Source organism: Cetorhinus maximus, chromosome 3 (assembly GCF_964194155.1).
Source record: "Cetorhinus maximus chromosome 3, sCetMax3.hap1.1, whole genome shotgun sequence".
NCBI lineage: Eukaryota > Metazoa > Chordata > Chondrichthyes > Lamniformes > Cetorhinidae > Cetorhinus > Cetorhinus maximus.
In genome coordinates this window covers 1,577,666-1,600,157 of record NC_135881.1, presented here as the reverse complement: position 1 = coordinate 1,600,157, position 22,492 = coordinate 1,577,666, and the positions used below count along the sequence as shown (strand labels likewise).

Genomic DNA, 22,492 nt, shown 5'->3' with positions numbered 1-22,492 from the left:
CTGGGGGGAGGGAGAGGGCCCACGGGTGGGGGGTGCGGGGGAGGGAGAAGGCCCATGGGTGGGGGGTGAGGGAGAGGGCCCACGGGTGGGGGGTGCGGGGGAGGGAGAGGGCCTGCAGGTGGGGGGTGCGGGGGAGGGAGAGGGCCCGTGGGTGGGGGGTGCGGGGGAGGGAGAAGGCCCATGGGTGGGGGGTGAGGGAGAGGGAGAGGGCCCACGGGTGGGGGGTGCGGGGGAGGGAGAAGGCCCATGGGTGGGGGGTGAGGGAGAGGGCCCACGGGTGGGGGGTGCGGGGGAGGGAGAGGGCCTGCGAGAAGGCGGGGAAGGGAAAGGGCCCACGGGTGGGGGGAGGGAGAGGGCCCACGGGGTCTTGGTTTCTGTGTACAATAGGGAAATGGGAGTGTGAAAAGTCAGCAATATTCCTGAATGAAGTGAGATTGTGTGGAATGAGTTTGAGTGTCCAGTGCAGGGACAGAGTGAACAGAACAGACACAGTAACAATGATCCGCAATCAGCAATTTTATTGATTTTTGTTTAAAATCAGGAATGACAGGTTATAGATCACACACACATCCTCCCAGAACAGGAACTAAACAATGCAGATAGTGAATGGTCAATCTGTACTGAGCTCTTATTGGACAGATACTGATGGGGGTAAACTGCACAGACTCCAGGATTAATCCTGCCTCTCTTCAGAGCTGCAGGTTTTCCATTAAAGCGGGAATTGCAGTTGACAGTCAGTGGGACAGAGATAGGACTGATCCATCACTCTGTACTCCTGTGTTCTGGACAGTGTTTGACAGACTCTTTCTCTGGTGACTCTTGTCCTTTCACTGAGCTCTGTCCCATTGCCTCTGATTTCTCGATGAAAACTGTTTGACTGAGAACCCATCGACTGCCTGTTCTTGGATGTGTTGCAGAAACTCTGAAGACAGACTCGTTGTGTGAGCTCATTGTTTAAAGCTGCTTTGCAGAGAGTGTGGCCCAGGGGAAGAAGCTGAGAATGACCCTGGTTGGTTGCATAAGCTGGAAGCACAAAATGGATCTTTCCAAACAAGCGGCGATTTCAGTTTGGATTATTCAGTGTCTGAAAACAAATCCACAGGAAAATTATATAGTTAGTTTCAAAATGCTTCCAATACTCGAATGAATTCATAGATGATTTGAAACTCAATACTTTCTGGATTTCACAGTGAAAGGATTGTGTGGCCAATCAAATCCAACCACTGGCAACTGGAGGGAACACCTCTTCAGATTGCTTACACCACAACTAATGCAAATTGAGCAGAAGAAGAATAGGAGGAGGGAGTGATGGAGAGGAGGGGGTAAAGGAGAGTAGGGGAGGAGGGAGTGAAAGGGCAGAGGATGGGGTAAAGAGGAGCAGGGGGTAGAGAGGAGGGAGTGAAGGAGAGATGGAGTAAAGTGGAGGAGGGATGAAGCAGGGACAGAGGGAGTGAAGTGGAGGAGAGGAGGAGGGGTTGAAGAGGAGGAGGTTGGAGAGAAGGGGAGGAGGAGGGGGTGAAGGGGAGGAGGGATGAAACGGAGGTGGAGGGAGTGAAGGCAAGGAGGGGGGAGTGAATTGGAGGAGGGAGTGAAGGGGAGGAGGGAGTGAAAGGGAGAATGAGGGAGTGAAGGGGAGGAGGAGGCAGTGAAGGGGAGGAGGGAGGAGGGGGAGTGAAGGGGAGGAGGGGGAGTAAAGAGTAGGAGGGGGGAATGAAAGGGAGGAGGAAGTAGTGAAGGGGACAAGGGAGTGAAGGGGAGGAGGGGGGAGTGAAGGGGAGGAGGGAGGAGGGGAGTGAAGGGGAGGAGGGAGGAGGGGAGTGACGGGGAGGAGGGGGAGTGAAGGGGAGGAGGGGAGTGAAGGGGAGGAGGAAGAAGTGAAGGGGACGAGGGGGGAGTGAAGGAGAGGGGGGAGTGAAGGGGAGGAGGAGGGAGTGAAGGGGAGGAGGGGAGTGAAGGGGAGGAGGAAGAAGAAGGGGATGAGGGAGTGAAGGGGAGGAGGGAGGAGGGGAGTGAAGGGGAGGAGGGGGAGTGAAGAAGAGGAGGGAGTGAAGGGGAGGAGGGGAGTGAAGGGGAGGAGGAAGAAGTGAAGGGGATGAGGGAGGAGGGGTAGTGAAGGAGAGGAGGAAGAAATGAAGGGGAGGAGGAAGTGAAGGGGATGAGGGGGGAGTGAAGAAGAGGAGGGAGTGAAGGAGTGATTTTATTTTCCCAGTTCAGGCATTTCCTCTTTCTGTGCACTTTCCACCTGGTCTGCTGTGCAAAGCCCTGAAACCGCAGCAGATATAGTAAAGCGGTGATTATTAATGAACACAGATAATCGGACTTCATTCAATGGGGCCGGGCTCAGTGAGAGGGGAACACTCACCTGAGGAAGGCTGTAAAACACTGTGTGAAAATAAATGGTTAATGTGTCCCGCCAGGTGACATTTATCCAATGTTAAATCAGATGCAACTGTTATCACCCACACTGATATCTGGCCAGTGTGTGTCGATTAATACAAGAGCAGGATAAAGTGGATCTAGTGATGGGGACGGGAGTTGAGATTTGTATCTCCAGAAATTTAATGGTCATTCCCAGCACCTTAAATATTCCCTCAACTGCTGAGAATTCAAACCAGGCTGGGGAGGTGTCGATGTCCCTGCACCATGGGCAATGCTGAAAGACTCAAAAGCCAAGCGCAATCCAGGAGGACGGAGCGATCTGAGGAGGGGAGAGATTGAGTATTGCAATGGCTAGAATGGAGAATAAAACAATCGCAGAGCAACTGGTCAATACTCACAGCAGCCACAGAATCAGTGAGGTTCATGGAATCCATACACCTCCACCTCACACAAGGTGAGAATTGCTTGGTAACTTGGGTGGAAGATGTTGACATAGCGCCCATGCACACCAGTAGGTGACTGACAGAAAAATTCCACAGTTTTACCACAGGGTATAGAAGTGATCTTTGCACAGCTGGAAGAGACAGTATGAGAATGATGATTACATTTGGCTCTTAAACAAATCTCTACACACACTCTGCAAGTTCCACAATGGTCACAGGGGACTCTACATTTCACATCATACAGCTATTTGCATACAAAAGTACAACTGCAGCCTGCATTAAAGTTGTGGTGGGTATAGATTGTGGCACCTTTTTATTATCCTTTCACAGGGTGTGGGCTTCGCTGTCTGGGCGAGCATTTATTGCCCATCCCTAGTTGCCCTTGAGAAGGTGGTGGTGAGCTGCCTTCTTGAACCGCTGCAGTCCATGTGGTGTAGGTACACCCACAGTGCTGTTAGAGAGGGAGTTCCAGGATTTTGACCCAGCGACAGTGAAGGAACGGTGATATATTTCCAAGTCAGGATGGTGAGTGACTAGGAGAGGAACTTCCAGGTGGTGGTGTTCCCATCTATCTGCTGCCCTTGTCCTTCTAGATGGTAGTGGCCATGGGTTTGGAAGGTGCTCCCTAGGGAGCCTTGGTGAGCTCCTGCAGTGCATTTGTAGATGATACACACTGATGCCACTGTGCGTCGGTGGTGGAGGGAGTGAATGTTTGTGGATGTGGTGCCAATCAAGTGGGGCTGCTTTGTTCTGGATGGTGTCAAGCTTCTTGAGTGTCGTGGGAGCTGCACTCATCCAGGCAAGTGGGGAGTATTTCATCACACTCCTGACTTGTGCCTTGTAGATGGTGGACAGGCTTTGGGTAGTCAGGAGGTGAGCTACTCTCTGCAGGATTCCTAGCCCCTGACCTGCTCTTGTAGCCACAGTATTTATATGAATAGTCCAGTTCAGTTTCTGGTCAATGGTGACCCACAGGATCCTGATATATAATAGATTGCTGAGCGTGTAGATTGCGGGGAGTGTCTGATTGCGGGGAGTGTCTGATTGCGGGGAATGTAGAATGTGGGGAGTGTAGATTGTAGGGAGTGTAGATTGCGGGGAGTGTAGATTGCGGGGAGTGTAGAATGCGGGGAGAGTAGATTGCGGAGGGTGTAGATTGCGGGGAGTGTAGAATGCGGGGAGTGTAGAATGCGGGGAGTGTAGAATGCGGGGAGTGTAGAATGCGGGGAGAGTAGATGGCGGAGAGTGTAGAATGCGGGGATAGTAGATTGCGGAGAGTGCAGAGTGCGGGGAGAGTAGATTGCGGGGAGAGTAGAATGCGGGGAGAGTAGATTGCGGGGAGTGTAGATTGTGGGGAGTGTAGATTGCGGGGAGAGTACATTGCGGGGAGTGTAGATTGCGGAGAGTTTAAAATGCGGGGAGTGTAGATTGCGGGGAGAGTAGATTGCGGGGAGTGTAGAATGCGGGGAGTGTAGATTGCAGGGAGAGTAGAATGCGGGGAGTGTAGATTGCGGGGAGTGTAGATTGCGGGGAGTGTAGAATGCGGGGAGTGTAGATTGCGGGGAGTGTAGATTGCGGAGAGTTTAAAATGCGGGGAGTGTAGATTGCGGGGAGAGTAGATTGCGGGGAGAGTAGATTGCGGGGAGTGTAGAATGCGGGGAGTATAGATTGCGGGGAGAGTAGAATGCGGGGAGTGTAGATTGCGGGGAGGGTAGATTGCGGGGAGTGTAGAATGCGGGGAGTGTAGATTGCGGGGAGTGTAGAATACGGGGAGTGTAGATTGCGGGGAGTGTAGATTGCGGAGAGTGTAGATTGCGGAGAGTTTAGAATGCGGGGAGTGTAGATTGCGGAGAGTTTAGAATGCGGGGAGTGTAGATTGCGGGGAGTGTAGATTGCGGAGAGTGTAGATTGCGGAGAGTTTAGATTGCGGGGAGAGTAGATTGCGGAGAGTTTAGAATGCGGGGAGTGTAGATTGCGGGGAGTGTAGATTGCGGAGGGTTTAGAATGCGGGGAGAGTAGATTGCGGTGAGTTTAGAATGCGGGGAGTGTAGAATGCGGGGAGTGTAGATTGCGGGGAGTGTAGATTGCGGGGAGTGTAGAATGCGGGGAGTGTAGATTGCGGGGAGTTTAGAATGCGGGGAGTGTAGATTGCGGGGAGTGTAGAGTGCGAGGAGTGTAGATTGCGGGGAGTTTAGAATGCGGGGAGTGTAGATTCCGGGGAGTGTAGATTGCGGGGAGTGTAGAATGCCGGGAGTGTAGAATGCGGGGAGTGTAGATTGCGGGGAGTTTAGAATGCGGGGAGTGTAGATTGCGGGGAGTGTAGAGTGCGAGGAGTGTAGATTGCGGGGAGTTTAGAATGCGGGGAGTGTAGATTCCGGGGAGTGTAGATTGCGGGGATTGTAGATTGCGGGGAGTGTAGAATGCGGAGAGTGTAGAATGCCGGGAGTGTAGAATGCGGGGAGTGTAGAATGCGGGGAGTATAGATTGCGGGGAGTTTAGATTGCGGGGAGTGTAGATTGCTGAGAGTTTAGAATGCTGAGAGTTTAGAATGCGGGGAGTGTAGAATGCGGGGAGTGTAGATTGCGGAGAGTGTAGATTGCGGGGAGTGTAGAATGCGGAGAGTGTAGATTGCGGGGAGTGTAGAATGCGGAGAGTGTAGAATGCTGAGAGTTTAGAATGTGGGGAGTGTAGATTGCTGAGAGTTTAGAATGCGGGGAGTGTAGATTGCGGAGAGTGTAAATTTCGGGGAGTGCAGATTGCTGAGAGTGTAGATTTCGGGGAGAGTAGATTGCGGGGAGTGTAGATTGCGGGGAGAGTAGATTGCGGGGAGTGTAGATTGCTGAGAGTGTAGATTTCGGGGAGAGTAGATTGCGGGGAGTGTAGATTGCTGAGAGTGTAGATTTCGGGGAGAGTAGATTGCGGGGAGTGTAGATTGCTGAGAGTGTAAAGTTCGGGGAGTGCAGATTGCTGAGAGTGTAGATTTCGGGGAGAGTAGATTGCGGGGAGTGTAGATTGCTGAGAGTGTAAAGTTCGGGGAGTGCAGATTGCTGAGAGTGTAGATTTCGGGGAGGGTAGAATGCGGGGAGTGTAGAATGCGGGGAGTGTAGAATGCGGGGAGAGTGGATTGCGGAGAGTTTAGAATGCGGGGAGTGTAGATTGTTGAGAGTTTAGAATGCGGGGAGTGTAGATTGCGGAGAGTTAAGAATGAGGGGAGTGTAGATTGCGGAGAGTGTAGATTGCGGGGAGAGTAGAATGCGGGGAGTGTAGAATGCGGGGTGAGTAGATTGCGGAGAGTGTAGATTGCGGGGAATTTAGAATGCGGGGAGAGTAGATTGCGGAGAGTTTGGAATGAGGGGAGTGTAGATTGCGGAGAGTGTAGATTGCGGGGAGGGTAGAATGCGGGGAGTGTAGAATGCGGGGTGAGTAGATTGCGGAGAGTGTAGATTGCGGGGAGAGTAGATTGCGGAGAGTTTGCAATGAGGGGAGTGTAGATTGCAGAGAGTGTAGATTGCAGGGAGAGAGGAATGCGGGGAGTGTAGAATGCGGGGTGAGTAGATTGCGGAGAGTGTAGATTGCGGGGAGTGTAGATTGCGGGGAGTATAGATTGCGGGGAGAGAAGATTGCGGAGTGATTAGAATGAGGGGAGTGTAGATTGCAGAGAGTGTAGATTGCGGGGAGAGTAGAATGCGGGGAGTGTAGAATGCGGGGAGTGTAGATTGCGGGGAGTTTAGAATGCGGGGAGAGTAGATTGCGGAGAGTTTGCAATGAGGGGAGTGCAGATTGCGGAGAGTGTAGATTGCGGGGAGAGTAGAATGCGGGGAGTGTAGAATGTGGGGTGAGTAGATTGCGGAGAGTGTAGATTGCGGGGAGTGTAGATTGCGGGGAGTATAGATTGCGGGGAGAGTAGATTGCGGAGTGATTAGAATGCGGGGAGTGTAGATTGCTGAGAGTGTAGAATGCGGGGAGAGTAGATTGCGGGGAGTGTAGATTGCTGAGAGTGTACATTTCGGGGAGTGTAGATTGCTGAGAGTGTAGATTTCGGGGAGAGGAGATTGCGGAGAGTATAGAATGCGGGGAGTGTAGATTGCGGGGAGAGTAGATTGCGGAGAGTTAAAATGCGGAGAGTGTAGATTGTTGAGAGTTTAGAATGCGGGGAGTGTAATTTGCGGAGAGTTTAGAATGAGGGGAGTGTAGATTGCGGAGAGTGTAGATTGCGGGGAGTGTAGAATGCGGGGAGTGTAGATTGCGGGGAGAGTAGAATGCGGGGAGTGTAGAATGCGGGGAGTGTAGATTGCGGGGAGAGTAGAATGCGGGGAGTGTAGAATGCGGGGTGAGTAGATTGCGGAGAGTGTAGATTGCGGGGAGTTTAGAATGCAGGGAGAGTAGATTGCGGAGAGTTTGGAATGAGGGGAGTGTAGATTGCGGAGTGTAGATTGCGGGGAGGGTAGAATGCGGGGAGTGTAGAATGCGGGGTGAGTAGATTGCGGAGAGTGTAGATTGCGGCGAGTTTAGAATGCGGAGAGAGTAGATTGCGGAGAGTTTGCAATGAGGGGAGTGTAGATTGCGGAGAGTGTAGAATGCGGGGAGAGTAGAATGCGGGGAGTGTAGAATGCAGGGTGAGTAGATTGCGGAGAGTGTAGATTGCGGGGAGCGTAGATTGCGGGGAGTATAGATTGCGGGGAGAGTAGATGGCGGAGTGATTAGAATGAGGGGAGTCTAGATTGCAGAGAGTGTAGATTGCGGGGAGAGTAGAATGCGGGGAGTGTAGAATGCGGGGAGTGTAGATTGCGGGGAGTGTAGATTGCTGAGAGTTTAGAATGCGGGGAGTGTAGATTGCGGGGAGTGTAGAATGCGGGGAGTTTAGAATGCTGGGAGTGTAGATTGCGGGGAGAGTAGAATGCGGGGAGAGTAGAATGCGGGGAGAGTAGAATGCGGGGAGTGTAGATTGCGGGGAGAGTAGAATGCGGGGAGAGTAGATTGTGGAGAGTTTAGAATGCGGAGAGTGTAGAATGCGGGGAGTGAAGAATGCGGGGTGAGTAGATTGCGGAGAGTTTGGAATGAGGGGAGTGTAGATTGCGGAGAGTGTAGATTGCGGGGAGAGTAGAATGCGGGGAGTGTAGAATGCGGGGTGAGTAGATTGCGGAGAGTGTAGATTGCGGGGAGTGTAGATTGCGGGGAGTGTAGATTGCGGGGAGTTTAGAATGCGGGGAGAGTAGATTGCGGAGAGTTTGGAATGAGGGGAGTGTAGATTGCGGAGAGTGTAGATTGCGGGGAGAGTAGAATGCGGGGAGTGTAGATTGCGGGGAGTGTAGAATGCGGGGAGTGTAGATTGCGGGGAGAGTAGAATGCGGGGAGTGTAGATTGCGGGGAGTGTAGATTGCGGGGAGTGTAGATTGCTGAGAGTTTAGAATGCGGGGAGTGTAGATTGCAGGGAGTGTAGAATGCGGAGAGTGTAGATTGCGGGGAGTGTAGAATGCGGAAAGTGTAGATTGCGGGGAGCGTAGAATGCGGGGAGTGTAGATTGCTGAGAGTTTAGAATGCGGAGAGTGTATAATGAGGAGAGTGTAGAATGCGGGGTGTGTAGAATGCGGGGAGTGTAGAATGCAGGGAGTGTAGGTTGCTGAGAGTTTAGAATGCGGGGAGTGTAGATTGCGGTGAGTGTAGAATGCGGTGAGTTAAGAATGCGGGGAGTGTAGATTGCGGGGAGTGTAGAAAGCGGGGAGTTTAGAATGCGGGGAGAGTAGATTGCAGAGAGTTTAGAATGCGGGGAGTGTAGATTGCTGAGAGTTTAGAATGTGGAGAGTGTAGAATGTAGATTGCGGGGAGTGTAGAATGCGGGGAGAGTAGATTGCTGATAGTTTAGAATGCGGGGAGTGTAGATTACGGGGTGTGTAGAATGCGGGGAGTGTAGAATGCGGGGAGTTTAGAATGCGGGGAGAGTAGATTGCGGGGAGTGTAGATTGTGGAGAGTTTAGAAAGCGGGGAGTGTAGATTGCGGGGAGTGTAGAATGCGGGGAGTGTAGATTGCGGGGAGTGTAGATTGCGGGGAGAGTAGATTGCTGAGAGTTTAGAATGCGGGAAGTGTAGAATGCGGGGAGTTTAGAATGCGGGGAGAGTAGATTGCGGGGAGTGTAGATTGTGGAGAGTTTAGAAAGCGGGGAGTGTAGATTGCGGGGAGTGTAGATTGCGGGGAGAGTAGATTGCTGAGAGTTTAGAATGCGGGAAGTGTAGATTGCGGGGAGTGTAGAATGCGGGGAGTGTAGAATGCGGGGAGTGTAGATTGCGGGGAGTTTAGAATGCGGGGAGAGTAGATTGCTGAGAGTTTAGAATGCGGGGAGTGCAGATTGCGGGGAGTGTAGAATGCGGGGAGAGTAGATTGCGGGGAGTGTAGATTGCGGGGAGTGTAGATTGTGGAGAGTTTAGAAAGCGGGGAGTGTAGTTCGCGGAGAGTTTAGAATGCGGGGAGTGTAGATTGCGGGGAGTGTAGATTGCGGGGAGTGTAGATTGTGGAGAGTTTAGAAAGCGGGGAGTGTAGATTGCGGGGAGTGTAGAATGCGGGGAGTGTAGATTGCGGGGAGTGTAGAATGCGGGGAGTGTAGAATGCGGGGAGTGTAGATTGCAGAGAGTTTAGAACGCGGGGAGAGTAGATTGCGGGGAGTGTAGAATGCGGGGAGTGTAGATTGCGGGGAGAGTAGATTGCGCGGAGTGTAGAATGCGGGGAGTGTAGATTGCGGGGAGTGTAGAATGCGGGGACTGTAGATTGCGGGGAGTGTAGATTGCGGAGAGTGTAGATTGCGGAGAGTTTAGAATGCGGGGAGTGTAGATTGCGGAGAGTTTAGAATGCGGAGAGTGTCGATTGCGGGGAGTGTAGATTGCGGAGAGTGTAGATTGCAGAGAGTTTAGATTGCGGGGAGAGTAGATTGTGGAGAGTTTAGAATGTGGGGAGTGTAGATTGCAGGGAGTGTAGATTGCGGAGGGTATAGAACGCGGGGACAGTTGATTGTGGGGAGTGTAGAATGCGGGGAATGTAGATTGCGGGGAGTGTAGATTGCGGGCGGGGAGTGTAGATTGCGGGGAGTGTAGAATGCGGGGAGTGTAGATTGCGGGGAGTGTAGAATGCAGGGAGAGTAGATTACGGGGAGTGTAGATTGCGGGGAGTGTAGATTGCGGGGAGTGCAGATTGCGGGGAGTGTAGATTGCGGGGAGTGTAGATTGCGGGGAGTGTAGAATGCGGGGAGAGTAGATTGCGGGTAGTGTAGAATGCGGGGAGAAGAGATTGCGGGGAGTGTAGATTGCGGGGAGTGTAGATTGCGGGGAGTGTAGAATGCGGGGAGTGTAGAATGCGGGGAGCATAGATTGCGGGGAGAGTAGATTGCGGGGAGTGTAGATTGCGGGGGGTGTAGAATGCGGGGAGTGTAGAATGCGGGGAGAGTAGATTGCTGAGAGTTTAGAATGCGGGGAGGGTAGATTGCGGGGTGTGTAGAATGCGGGGAGTGTAGATTGCGGGGAGTGTAGATTGCGGGGAGTATAGAATGCGGGGAGAGTAGATTGCTGAGAGTTTAGAATGCGGGGAGTGTAGATTGCGGGGAGTGTAGATTGCGGGGAGTGTAGAATGCGGGGAGAGTAGAATGCGGGGAGTGTTGATTGCGGGGAGTGTAGATTGCGGGGAGTGTAGAATGCGGGGAGTGTAGAATGCGGGGAGTGTAGAATGCGGGGAGTGTAGATTGCGGGGAGTGTAGATTGCGGGGAGAGTAGATTGCGGGGAGTGTAGATTGCTGAGTGTGTAGATTGCGGAGAGTGGAGAATGCGGGGAGTGTAGATTGCGGGGAGTGTAGATTGCGGGGAGTGTAGAATGCGGGGAGTGTAGATTGCGGGGAGAGTAGAATGCGGGGAGTGTAGATTGCGGGGAGAGTAGAATGCGGGGAGTGTAGAATGCGGGGAGTGTAGAATGCGGGGAGTGTAGATTGCGGGGAGAGTAGATTGCGGGGAGAGTAGAATGCGGGTAGTGTAGATTGCGGGGAGAGTAGAATGCGGGGAGTGTAGATTGCGGGGAGTGTAGAATGCGGGGTGTGTAGATTGCGGGGAGTGTAGAATGCAGGGAGAGTAGATTGCGGGGAGTGTAGATAGCGGGGAATGTAGATTGCGGGGGGTGTAGATTGCGGGGAGAGTAGATTGCGGGGAGAGTCGATTGCGGGGAGTGTAGATTGCGGGGAGTGTAGATTGCGGGGAGTGTATAATGCGGGGAGAGTAGATTGCGGGTAGTGTAGAATGCGGGGAGAAGAGATTGCGGGGAGTGTAGATTGCGGGGAGTGTAGATTGCGGGGAGTGTAGATTGCAGGGAGTGTAGATTGCGGAGAGTTTAGAATGCGGGGAGTGTAGAATGCGGGGAGAGTAGAATGCGGGGAGTGTAGATTGCGGGGAGTGTAGATTGCGGGGAGTGTAGATTGCGGAGGGTTTAGAATGCGGGGAGGGTAGATTGCAGAGAGTTTAGAATGCGGGGAGTGTAGATTGCTGAGAGTTTAGAATGCGGAGAGTGTAGAATGCGGGGAGTGTTGATTGCGGGGAGTGTAGAATGCGGGGAGTTTAGAATGCGGGGAGAGTAGAATGCGGGGAGAGTAGATTGCGGGGAGTGTAGAATGCGGGGAGTTTAGAATGCGGGGAGAGTAGAATGCGGGGAGTTTAGAATGCGGAGAGTGTAGAATGCGGGGAGTGTAGATTGCGGGGAGTGTAGAATGCGGGGAGTTTAGAATGCGGGGAGAGTAGAATGCGGGGAGTTTAGAATGCGGAGAGTGTAGAATGCGGGGAGTGTAGATTGCGGGGAGTGTAGAATGCGGGGAGTTTAGAATGCGGGGAGAGTAGAATGCGGGGAGAGTAGATTGCTGAGAGTTTAGAATGCGGGGAGTGTAGATTGCGGGGAGTGTAGAATGCGGGGAGAGTAGATTGCTGATAGTTTAGAATGCGGGGAGTGTAGATTGCGGGGTGTGTAGAATGCGGGGAGTGTAGAATGCGGGGAGTTTAGAATGCGGGGAGAGTAGATTGCTGAGAGTTTAGAATGCGGGGAGTGTAGATTGCGTGGAGTGTAGAATGCGGGGAGTGTAGAATGCGGGGAGAGTAGATTGCTGAGAGTTTAGAATGCGGGGAGTGTAGATTGCGGGGAGTGTATATTGCGGGGTGTGTAGAATGCGGGGAGTGTAGAATGCGGGGAGTTTAGATTGCGGGGAGTGTAGATTGCGGGGAGTGTAGATTGCTGAGAGTTTAGAATGTGGGGAGAGTAGAATGCGGGGAGTGTAGATTGCGGGGAGTGTAGATTGCGGGGAGTGTAGAATGCAGGGAGAGTAGATTGCAGGGAGTGTAGAATGCGGGGAGTGTAGATTGCGGGGAGAGTAGAATGCGGGGTGTGTAGATTGCGGGGAGTGTAGATTGCGGGGAGTGTAGATTGCTGAGAGTTTAGAATGCGGAGAGTGTAGATTGCAGGGAGTGTAGAATGCGGAGAGTGTAGATTGCGGGGAGTGTAGAATGCGGAGAGTGTAGATTGCGGGGAGTGTAGAATGCGGAGAGTGTAGATTGCTGAGAGTTTAGAATGCGGAGAGTATAGAATGCGGGGAGTGTAGAATGCGGAGAGTGTAGATTGCGGGGAGTGTAGAATGCGGGGAGTGTAGATTGCTGAGAGTTTAGAATGCGGAGAGTGTAGATTGCGGGGAGTGTAGAATGCGGGCAGGGTAGATTGCTGAGAGTTTAGAATGCGGTGAGTTTAGAATGCGGGAAGTGTAGATTGCGGGGAGTGTAGAATGCGGGGAGTGTAGATTGCGGGGAGTGTAGAATGCGGGGAGTTTAGAATGCGGGGAGAGTAGATTGCTGAGAGTTTAGAATGCGGAAAGTGTAGAATGCGGGGAGTGTAGAATGCGGGGAGTTTAGAATGCGGGGAGAGTAGATTGCTGAGAGTTTAGAATGCGGGGAGTGTAGATTGCGGGGGGTGTAGAATGCGGGGAGTGTAGATTGCGGGGAGTGTAGATTGCGGGGAGTGTAGAATGCGGGGAGAGTAGATTGCTGAGAGTTTAGATTGCGGGGAGTGTAGATTGCGGGGGGTGTAGAATGCGGGGAGTGTAGATTGCGGGGAGTGTAGATTGCAGGGAGTGTAGAATGCGGGGAGAGTAGATTGCTGAGAGTTTAGATTGCGGGGAGTGTAGATTGCGGGGTGTGTAGAATGCGGGGAGTGTAGATTGCGGGGAGTGTAGATTGCGGGGAGTTTAGAATGCGGGGAGAGTAGATTGCTGAGAGTTTAGAGTGCGGGGAGTGTAGATTGCGGGGAGTGTAGATTGCGGGGAGTGTAGAATGCGGGGAGAGTAGAATGCGGGGAGTGTTGATTGCGGGGAGTGTAGATTGCGGGGAGTGTAGAATGCGGGGAGTGTAGATTGCGGGGAGCGTAGATTGCGGGGAGAGTAGATTGCGGGGAGTGTAGATTGCTGAGAGTGTAGATTGCGGAGAGTGTAGAATGCGGGGAGTGTAGATTGCGGGGAGAGTAGATTGCGGGGAGAGTAGAATGCGGGTAGTGTAGATTGCGGGGAGAGTAGATTGCGGGGAGTGTAGATTGCGGGGAGAGTAGAATGCGGGGAGAGTAGAATGCGGGGAGTGTAGAATGCGGAGAGTTTAGATTGCAGGGAGTGTTGATTGCGGGGAGTGTAGAATGCGGGGAGTGTAGAATGCGGGGAGTGTAGAATGCGGGGAGAGTAGATTGCGGTGAGTTTAGAATGCGGGGAGTGTAGATTGCGGGGAGTGTAGAATGCGGGGAGTGTAGATTGCGGGGAGTTTAGAATGCGGGGAGTGTAGATTGCGGGGAGTGTAGAATGCGGGGAGTGTAGATTGCGGGGAGTGTAGATTGCAGGGAGTGTAAAATGCGGGGAGTGTAGATTGCGGGGAGTTTAGATTGCGGGGAGTGTAGAATGCGGTGAGTGTAGATTGCGGGGAGTGTAGATTGCGGAGAGTGTAGAATGCGGGGAGTGTAGATTGTGGGGAGAGCAGAATGCGGGGAGTGTAGAATGCGGGGAGAGTAGATTGCGGGGAGTGTAGAATGCAGAGAGTGTAGAATGCGGAGAGTGTAGATTGCGGGGAGTGTAGATTGCGGGGAGTGTAGATTGCGGGGAGTGTAGAATGCGGGGAGTGTAGATTGCGGGGAGTGTAGATTGCTGAGAGTTTAGAATGCGGAGAATGTAGATTGCGGGGAGTGTAGATTGCGGGGAGTGTAGATTGCGGGGAGTGTAGATTGCGGGGAGTGTAGAATGCGGGCAGTGTAGATTGCGGGGAGTGTAGATTGCGGGGAGTGTAGAATGCGGGGAGTGTAGATTGCGGGGAGTGTAGATTGCGGGGAGTGTTGATTGCGGGGAGTGTAGATTGCGGGGAGTGTAGATTGCGGGGAGAGTGTAGATTGCGGGGAGTGTAGATTGCGGGGAGTGTAGAATGCGGGGAGTGTAGATTGCAGAGAGTTTAGAATGCGGGGAGTGTAGAATGCGGGGAGTGTAGATTGCGGGGAGTGTAGAATGCGGGGAGTGTAGATTGCAGAGAGTTTAGAATGCGGGGAGTGTAGATTGCGGAGAGTTTAGAATGCGGGGAGTGTAGATTGCGGGGAGTGTAGATTGCGGGGAGTATAGATTGCGGGTAGTGTAGAATGCGGGGAGAAGAGATTGCGGGGAGTGTAGATTGCGGGGAGTGTAGATTGCGGGGAGTTTAGATTGCGGGGAGAGTAGATTGCGGGGAGTGTAGATTGCGGGGAGTGTAGATTGCAGGGAGTGTAGATTGCGGAGAGTTTAGAATGCGGGGAGTGTAGAATGCGGGGAGATTAGAATGCGGGGAGTGTAGATTGCGGGGAGTGTAGATTGCGGGGAGTGTAGATTGCGGGGAGTGTAGAATGCGGGGAGTGTAGAATGCGGGGAGTGTAGATTGCGGGGAGTGTAGATTGCGGGGAGAGTAGATTGCGGGGAGTGTAGATTGCTGAGAGTGTAGATTGCGGAGAGTGTAGAATGCGGGGAGTGTAGATTGCGGGGAGTGTAGAATGCGGGGAGTGTAGATTGCGGGGAGAGTAGAATGCGGGGAGTGTAGATTGCGGGGAGAGTAGAATGCGGGGAGTGTAGATTGCGGGGAGAGTAGATTGCGGGGAGAGTAGATTGCGGGGAGAGTAGAGTGCGGAGAGAGTAGATTGCGGGGAGAGTAGATTGCTGGGAGAGTAGATTGCGGGGAGTGTAGATTGCGGGGAGAGTAGATTGCGGGGAGAGTAGATTGCGGGGAGTGTAGAATGCGGGTAGTGTAGATTGCGGGGAGAGTAGAATGCGGGGAGTGTAGATTGCGGGGAGTGTAGAATGCGGGGAGTGTAGATTGCGGGGAGTGTAGATTGCAGGGAGTGTAGATTGCGGGGAGTGTAGAATGCGGGGAGTGTAGATTGCGTGGAGAGTAGAATGCGGGGAGTGTAGATTGCGGGGAGTGTTGAATGCGAGGAGTGTAGAATGCGGGGAGTGTAGATTGCGGGGAGTGTAGAATGCGGGGTGTGTAGATTGCGGGGAGAGTAGAATGCGGGGAGTGTAGAATGCGGGGAGTGTAGATTGCGGGGAGTGTAGATTGCGGAGAGAGTAGAATGCGGGGAGTGTAGAATGCGGGGAGTGTAGATTGCGGGGAGTGTAGATTGCTGAGAGTACCGATGGTGCCAGGATATATTTACAGGGTGTTGCCGTTGCCGTTATTTTCAAGTGAATCTCCGATTCGGATTTCTGCTCCATTCAGCCTTTGTCCTTTTTTATTTCTGTTCGTGATTCTTACAACAAAGACCCGGTAATGTCGCTGCAAATCCACTCTCCACCACGGCTGATTCTCCCTGTATGTGCTGCTGCAGGATGAATGCCTGAATTCAGTGTCCTTATTTCCATCGATCGCGTTATTTGCGTTAGCAAAGTGTCTGTAGGTGGTAGACTGTGTGGCCCGAATCCCAGCAGCCACATTTTCTAAAAGTACAAAGATCAGATGTCCATTTACAATACCTTCCACTCAAATCTACACAATTCATGCCTGAACTGAAGAGGACTCCACAACACTCTCCTCCCTCTCTCTGTCTCTCACTCTCTGCTCCCTCACCCCCTGCTCACTCTGTCTCCCACTCTCTCCTCACTCTGTCTCACTCCCTCTGATCACAGTCACCGACCCAGTCTGACCAGGACCAGTCTGCACTAATAATCAGCCAAAGTGGGAACTGAACACTGTTTGAACCTGAGACAGATCTTGAATAGTTTTCCTTTCTTCACGGGGTGTGGGTGTCACTGGCCAGACCATTTATTCCCCATCCCTAATTGCCCTTGTTCAGAGGGAATTTTAAGAACCCACCATATTGTGGGTCTAGAGTCAGGCCAAATTTCCTTTCCTAAGGGACATTAGTGAACCAGATGGGTCTTTACAAAAATTGACAATGGTTTCATGGTCATCATCAGACTCTTAATTCCAGATTTTTATTGAATTCAAATTTCCCTTGGCTGGATTTGAACACAGGTCCCAGTGAATTACCTTGGGGCTTCTGGAATACTAGCCCAGTGACAATACCACTCTGCCACCACCTCCCCCTAGTTTGTAATTAGCCATAACTGACACACGTTAATCTCTTACCTTGTGAATTTCCAATGTGAAATATACCACAGAGGGAGGCAAATACAAACAAGTAATGGAGCATCATCCTGCCGGAAAGACACAGACAGGGAAATGTTATTCACAGAGTTAACCGGGGTTTGAGAATTGCCAGCAAGTGGAAGACCCACTCAGACTTGGAGCTGTGCCATTTTATCCATTCACAGTTTCTCTATGAAGGAGGCGTTAGGGAGAACTAACTCAGGTAACTCGCCTGGCCCACCACCCAGCGGCGCGCTTGGCATGGACTGGGGAGCAGACTTTGGGAGTGAGGTTCCTCTGGGAAGGGACCCTGGTAAACTGCAACATGGTCCAATCAGGAGCACTGGCCCACATTGGGAACCTGTTCCAACGTTACTCATCTAGGTCAGAGAGCAGCGAGAGTAACAGTTTCCCCCTGACCGAACCCAGTTCAGTTAGCACAGAACAGGGTGGGAACATGAATACTCCTGCTCCTTAGCATTCACTCTCTGACCATCTGTTACATTTCAGACTGAGGATCTGCTTGTCAAATATTCAGCATAGATTGTCACTGTTGAGAAGGACTGTGTTGTAGTCATTTTAGTCGGGCTAGAGGGGAGGGAAATATAAATGGCAGAAGATTAAAGTCACCAGTGCGAAGACCAGCACATCCCTATCGCATCTGAAACTGACTCTCAATAAAGCATAGGCTGACAGTATCACAGTCCCCCCATCTGCCTGTAAGAATTCAAATTGAAGTAAGTTTTGTATAATATACCCAATTGCAGGTGCACAGCAGAGAGAGTATTAAAAGCATTACACTTACTACCTAAAATGTCCCCAGGGCAGGTACAGCACGGGGTTAGATACAGAGTAAAGCTCCCTCTACTCTGTTCTCATCAAACACTCCCAGGACAGGTACAGCACGGGGTTAGATACAGAGTAAAGCTCCCTCTACACCGTCCCCATCAAACACTCCCAGGACAGGTACAGCATGGGGTTAGATACAGAGTAAAGCTCCCTCTACACTGTCCCCATCAAACGCTCCCAGGACAGGTACAGCACGGGGTTAGATACAGAGTAAAGCTCCCTCTACTCTGTTCTCATCAAACACTCCCAGGACAGGTATAGCACGTGGTTAGATACAGAGTAAAGCTCCCTCTACACCGTCCCCGTCAAACACTCCCAGGACAGGTACAGCACGGGGTTAGATACAGAGTAAAGCTCCCTCTACACTGTCCCCATCAAACACTCCCACGGCAGGTACAGCACGCGGTTTGATAGGAATGACCTTTCCAGCAATATTAGATAATGAGTCCAGGTTGGCTCCTATTGCAGGTTGACTGATGAAGGCATCACTTGTTCCTTATGTTCTCTACTTGTTGCTCTGTAGCGTTGTTCTTAGCCCTTCCTTCTCCTCATTTCCTTTCTCATAAAACCCGAGCCTCTCCCTTTCAATATTCATCCATCAACATTGTCTCATTAACCCAATAGGAAACCACATTTCCTTTGAGTTTAGACCAGGTTAATTAATAGCTAGAAGTCTGCTTCTGATTTAAGTAGTCAAAACTGTTAATGTTGTACACCAGTTATCACTTGTAGTATTATATATAACATATAATATATTATATAATATATTATATATAACAAGGAAGGTCAATTGAGAAGCATAATAAGAGACAAGAAGTAACACTCAGGAAGCACATTGACCAAAAACCTACTCATTAATCACATTGACCATCTTGTAATAGCCCACACTACCATATTTCACTGTTGAAAATGGTGTAAAAATAGAGAAAGGTTGTTACATTAATTGTGTATTTTGAGACTCAATGAAGGATCAGTTTCAGAATTAATAAGTCAGGATTCCATGGGTGGCAATATGAAATACTGTCTTCCTCTGCAGGAGAGAGATTCTCACCAACTGACAGGAGGTGTAACTGCTGGATCATTTGTAACATTTATTGGCTCCATTTTTCCGATCAGGGTCAGGGCCCTGATCAGACCAAAATACACACTTACCTGCCTCCGCTTTTCCTGAGCGATCTCCCAACGGGCGACTTCAAACTCAGCGCAGCGAGCGTGGGAGGGAGGAGCACAGAGAGTCTGCACAGCAACCACACCTGCTAGGGGACCTATTCCAGTAAGTAAAGAGTTAAAATGTCCCAAAGCCTCTGAGAGAAACTATGGAGAGAGGGTAAGTGTGCAAGGGGGTCGGGTGGGTAAGGGGATAGGATGTGTGAGGTAAATGGATAAGGGGGTACAGTAGGTGAGGGGGTAGGGTGGGGAGGGAGCAGGGGTTAAGGGGATTAGGTGGGTGAGGGAATACGGTGGGTGAGGTAAATTGGTAAGGTTCTTGGGAAGGTGAAGAGTGGGTAAGGTATGTGGGTGAGGGGCTAGGGTGGGTAAAGGGGTAGGGTAGCAGATCTGTAGGGTAGTGAGGTTGGAGCATGCCAGGTCAGGGAGAGTTGGGCCAGCGTGTGCGGTTGGGTCAGGTTGGGTCACGCGGAATGGGAGCGTCAGAATGGGGGCATTGGGGGAGAGCCAAGAGGCCAATGCAGCAGAGGAGATTCGGAGAGCCAGTTGGGGATTCAGGTGGTGAGGTCAGGTCAGGTTGAGTCAGGGGGAATCGGGGTGGGGTGAGGGTTGGGGGTAGTGGGGGTTTGAGGGGGATGTCAGTGTGAGTAATTAGGAGGAGTCAGTTGTATAGTTACACCGGAGTTAGACTTAGATTTTTCCTGTCTAATAGTTCCTGGGTAACTATCCAGGTGAGTAAGTCTGAAATCTCTGACTCTAACTCAGAGTTGGAGGCCTTTTCAGATCGACCCAGAGAGCAGGGGAATTTCCTATTGGAAGTTCAAACTTCCTGGGCAATTCCCAGGGAGTCCTTGCATTGGGATCTCCGAGGGAGTCCGCAGCGTATATCCGGTCTCTGACCATCCGGGGGTTGGAAGACCTGGGCTATTGTTGCAGAGATATAGATTCACTGAGCAGGAGGCTAGCTATAAAATCATCACAGACCCTCCATTGCCCTCTGCAATCCTCTCCCTTTCTCCTCACCCCCACCCCCACTCCTTTTATGTTCCTCCGTTCATATCTCTTCGCTCTCCAGTTTTCACTTTCACTCTTTCCCTAACCTCAGCTCTCTCTGACTGGGCCACATTCCATCCCTTTGCCTAGTTCAGAGATTTCTTACACTCGCTGAGATCCCAGATGTTTCCACCTTTCTCTCTAATTCTCCTTGAGCTGTTTGACTGGGGAAACCCAAGGACAGGAAAGGTTTCACCCACTGATCACTCCCATGGACCCTGGCATCTCCCATTAATTCAGACCTCTCTCCATTGACCATGTAATTTACTCATTAATTATCTTTGATACATTTTAGAATCAGCAAAGGGACAAACCCACTCTGCTCACATGCCATCTCCACCCCACCTTCACCCTTCACTCAGCCCCTGCTCTTTCCCCATAGCCCTTCAGACATTTATCCAATTCCCTTTTGAAAGTTATTATTGAATCTGCTTCCCCTCACCCACCACCCCCGCCCCCTCCTTTCAGGCAGCACATTCTTCATTACCCCCTCTTTTATCAATCACCCTCAACCTGAGTCCCTCTGGTTGCCGACCCTCCTGCCACTGGAAAGACTCACTCACTTTTCCAGTGCCGCTTTGTGTGATTCAGGATCACAGGAAGTCAGAGCCTATCCCAATGGGGAATGGGCACAAGGTCAGGTAGACACAGGAGAGGACTCCAGTCCATCACAGGGCACACGCTCAGGGACAATTTACCAGAGCCAACCCACCCTAACCAGCGCATCTTTGGACCCTGGGAGGAAGCCAGTGCACGTGGAGGAAACCCAAACAGACACAGGAAGAATGTGCAAACTCCACACAAGCAGACACCCGTGGTCTGGATCAAACCCGGGTCCCTGGAAACATGCGGTGGCAACACTAACCACTGCACCACCATGCCAACCTCCAATTTCTCCTCACTTACTCTATCAAAGCCCTTCATGAATTTGAACACCTCTGTTAAATCTCCTCGTAATCTTCACTCTAAGGAGAGCTTCTCCACTCTCTCTACATAAACTCAATGCCCTCAACACTGGCACCAACCTAGTCAATCTCCTCTGCATCCTTTGTAAACAGCCTTCTCATGAATCCCTGAAAAAAAAAATCCTTTAAAAGTGAAATATTCTCTAGTTTATCTAGGCATTGATACCCATCAGCAAAGCTTTCAGTATATGTCTGCTGCTCCTATTAGCTTGTTCTACCCAACTGAAGAACTAACAGAATCACAGAATTTATCACAGATTTTTAACATCACAGAAGGAGGCCATTCGGCCCATTGTGTCAAATAGATTTTAAGCGGGTTGGATTCAATGATTGCAGAATAACCTCAACCAGAATCCCTCACAGAGACGGGATGGACAAGTAACCCAATGGAGGAAGCAGCTCCCTATCCTGTGTCCCTTCTACTGAGCATAAGCACTAACACTGATTTAAGATGCGCATTGAGGAACAGGAGTGTTCGGGATAGTCCCAGCATGGACCCACTCCACAATTCCTGGACTTCACTCAGGCTTCAGGAAAAGAGATTGAGAAAATTTCCTCACCTTGTGCAGGATCTTCACAGTTGCGGAGAGACCCAGTTTGATCAGAGTTTATATCACAGCATTGGAGAGATGGGTCAAGGGTGCAAATGGTCACATGCTGCTGATGTTGGGTTTCTATTAGCTAAAAGTTTGATGCTGTTTGTCAATCTTAGGTAATAATAATTTGAGCAACACCCTCAGAAATAGAAGAACTCGGGGAATGTGTAACATGTGTAGGGCCGTTAAACAGGATGGGGAAAGAGGGAATCATCTGTTTGAAAGGAGAAGTGCAGGGAAATTGAGAGCTTGGGGGTGGAGGAGTGAATGAACAATGCTGGGTGTTCTGTTAATGATGAGCTTCAGACCAAGACCCTGAAATGAGAGGCCAGGATAATGCCTTGGCCTTTGACCCTCGTGGGGTCAGAAAGCAGCTCCCTAATTAACCTGCCAGTGGTGGCAATTGATTTCCTCAAGGGGTTGGTGTGGGAAATTAAGGGAGATGCACATCCAACAAGGAAAGTCTGGCTGAGCTGCTGGGCTGCCAGGATTTTGAGGCCTCCCTTAGATTCATTCATTGGTTTGCTAAACCATCTCAGAGTCAACCACATTGCTGTGGGTCTGGAGTCACTTGTAGGCCAGACCACATAAGGGTAGCAGATTTTCTTCTATGAAAGGAATCAGTGAACCTGATGGGGTTTATAACAATCCAATAGGTTCACACTCAACATTAATGAAACTGCTGTGGTGGGATTTGAACCCATATCTATGGAGTATTAGTCCAGGCCACAGGGATTACTAATCCAGTAACATTGCCATTCTGCTATCACACCCAGGCTCATTTGTGTTCTACCCCTCCCCTGATAGAAGAAAATTGGCCACCTAAAACTTAAGGCAGAGGGGAGACAATGGAGCATTGATAGTGTCACTGCACTAATAACCCCGAGGGCCAGATCAATGCTCTGTGGACATGGGTTCAAATCCTATCAAGGCAGCTGGTGGAATTTAAATTGAATTAATTAATAAATCTGGAATATAAAACTATTCTCAGTAATCACAGAATCACACGGTGCAGAAGAGGCCCTTCGGCCCATCGAGTCTGCACCGACACGTGAGAAACACCTGACCTACCTACCTAATTCCATCTACTAGCACTTGGCCCATAGCCTTGAATGTTATGATGTGCCAAGTGCTCACCCAGGTACTTTTTAAAGATTGTGAGGCAACCTGCCTCCACCACCCTCCCAGGCAGCGCATTCCAGACCGTCACCACCCTCTGGGTAAAAAGGTTTTTCCTCACCTCCCCTCTAAACCTCCTACCCCTCACCTTGAACTGATGTCCCCTCATGACTGACCCTTCAACTAAGGGGAACAGCTGCTCCCTATCCACACTGTCCATGCCCCTCATAATCTTGTACACCTCGATCAGGTCACCCCTCAGTCTTCTCTGCTCCAACGAAAA

At 51.1% G+C, this 22,492-nt stretch overlaps 1 protein-coding gene across 2 annotated transcripts in view; it reads right to left on the bottom strand.

Moving 5' to 3' along the window:
• Positions 1-496: 496 nt before the first annotated feature.
• Positions 497-22,492, bottom strand: part of LOC144674805 (fucolectin-like) — a 56,696-nt gene continuing 34,700 nt past the window's right edge. The window contains exons 2-6 of one of the 2 annotated variants that reach the window (XM_078536006.1): positions 18,462-18,574; positions 16,461-16,528; positions 15,529-15,808; positions 2,778-2,953; positions 497-1,084 (exon numbers count right to left, since the gene is read on the bottom strand). In XM_078536006.1, coding sequence (XP_078392132.1) covers positions 2,791-2,953; positions 15,529-15,808; positions 16,461-16,527 — 510 coding nt within the window. In that variant the 5' untranslated portion in view covers position 16,528; positions 18,462-18,574 and the 3' untranslated portion in view covers positions 497-1,084; positions 2,778-2,790. The remainder of the gene's footprint in view (positions 1,085-2,777; positions 2,954-15,528; positions 15,809-16,460; positions 16,529-18,461; positions 18,575-22,492) is intronic. The other variant, XM_078536013.1, reaches the window with a different exon arrangement.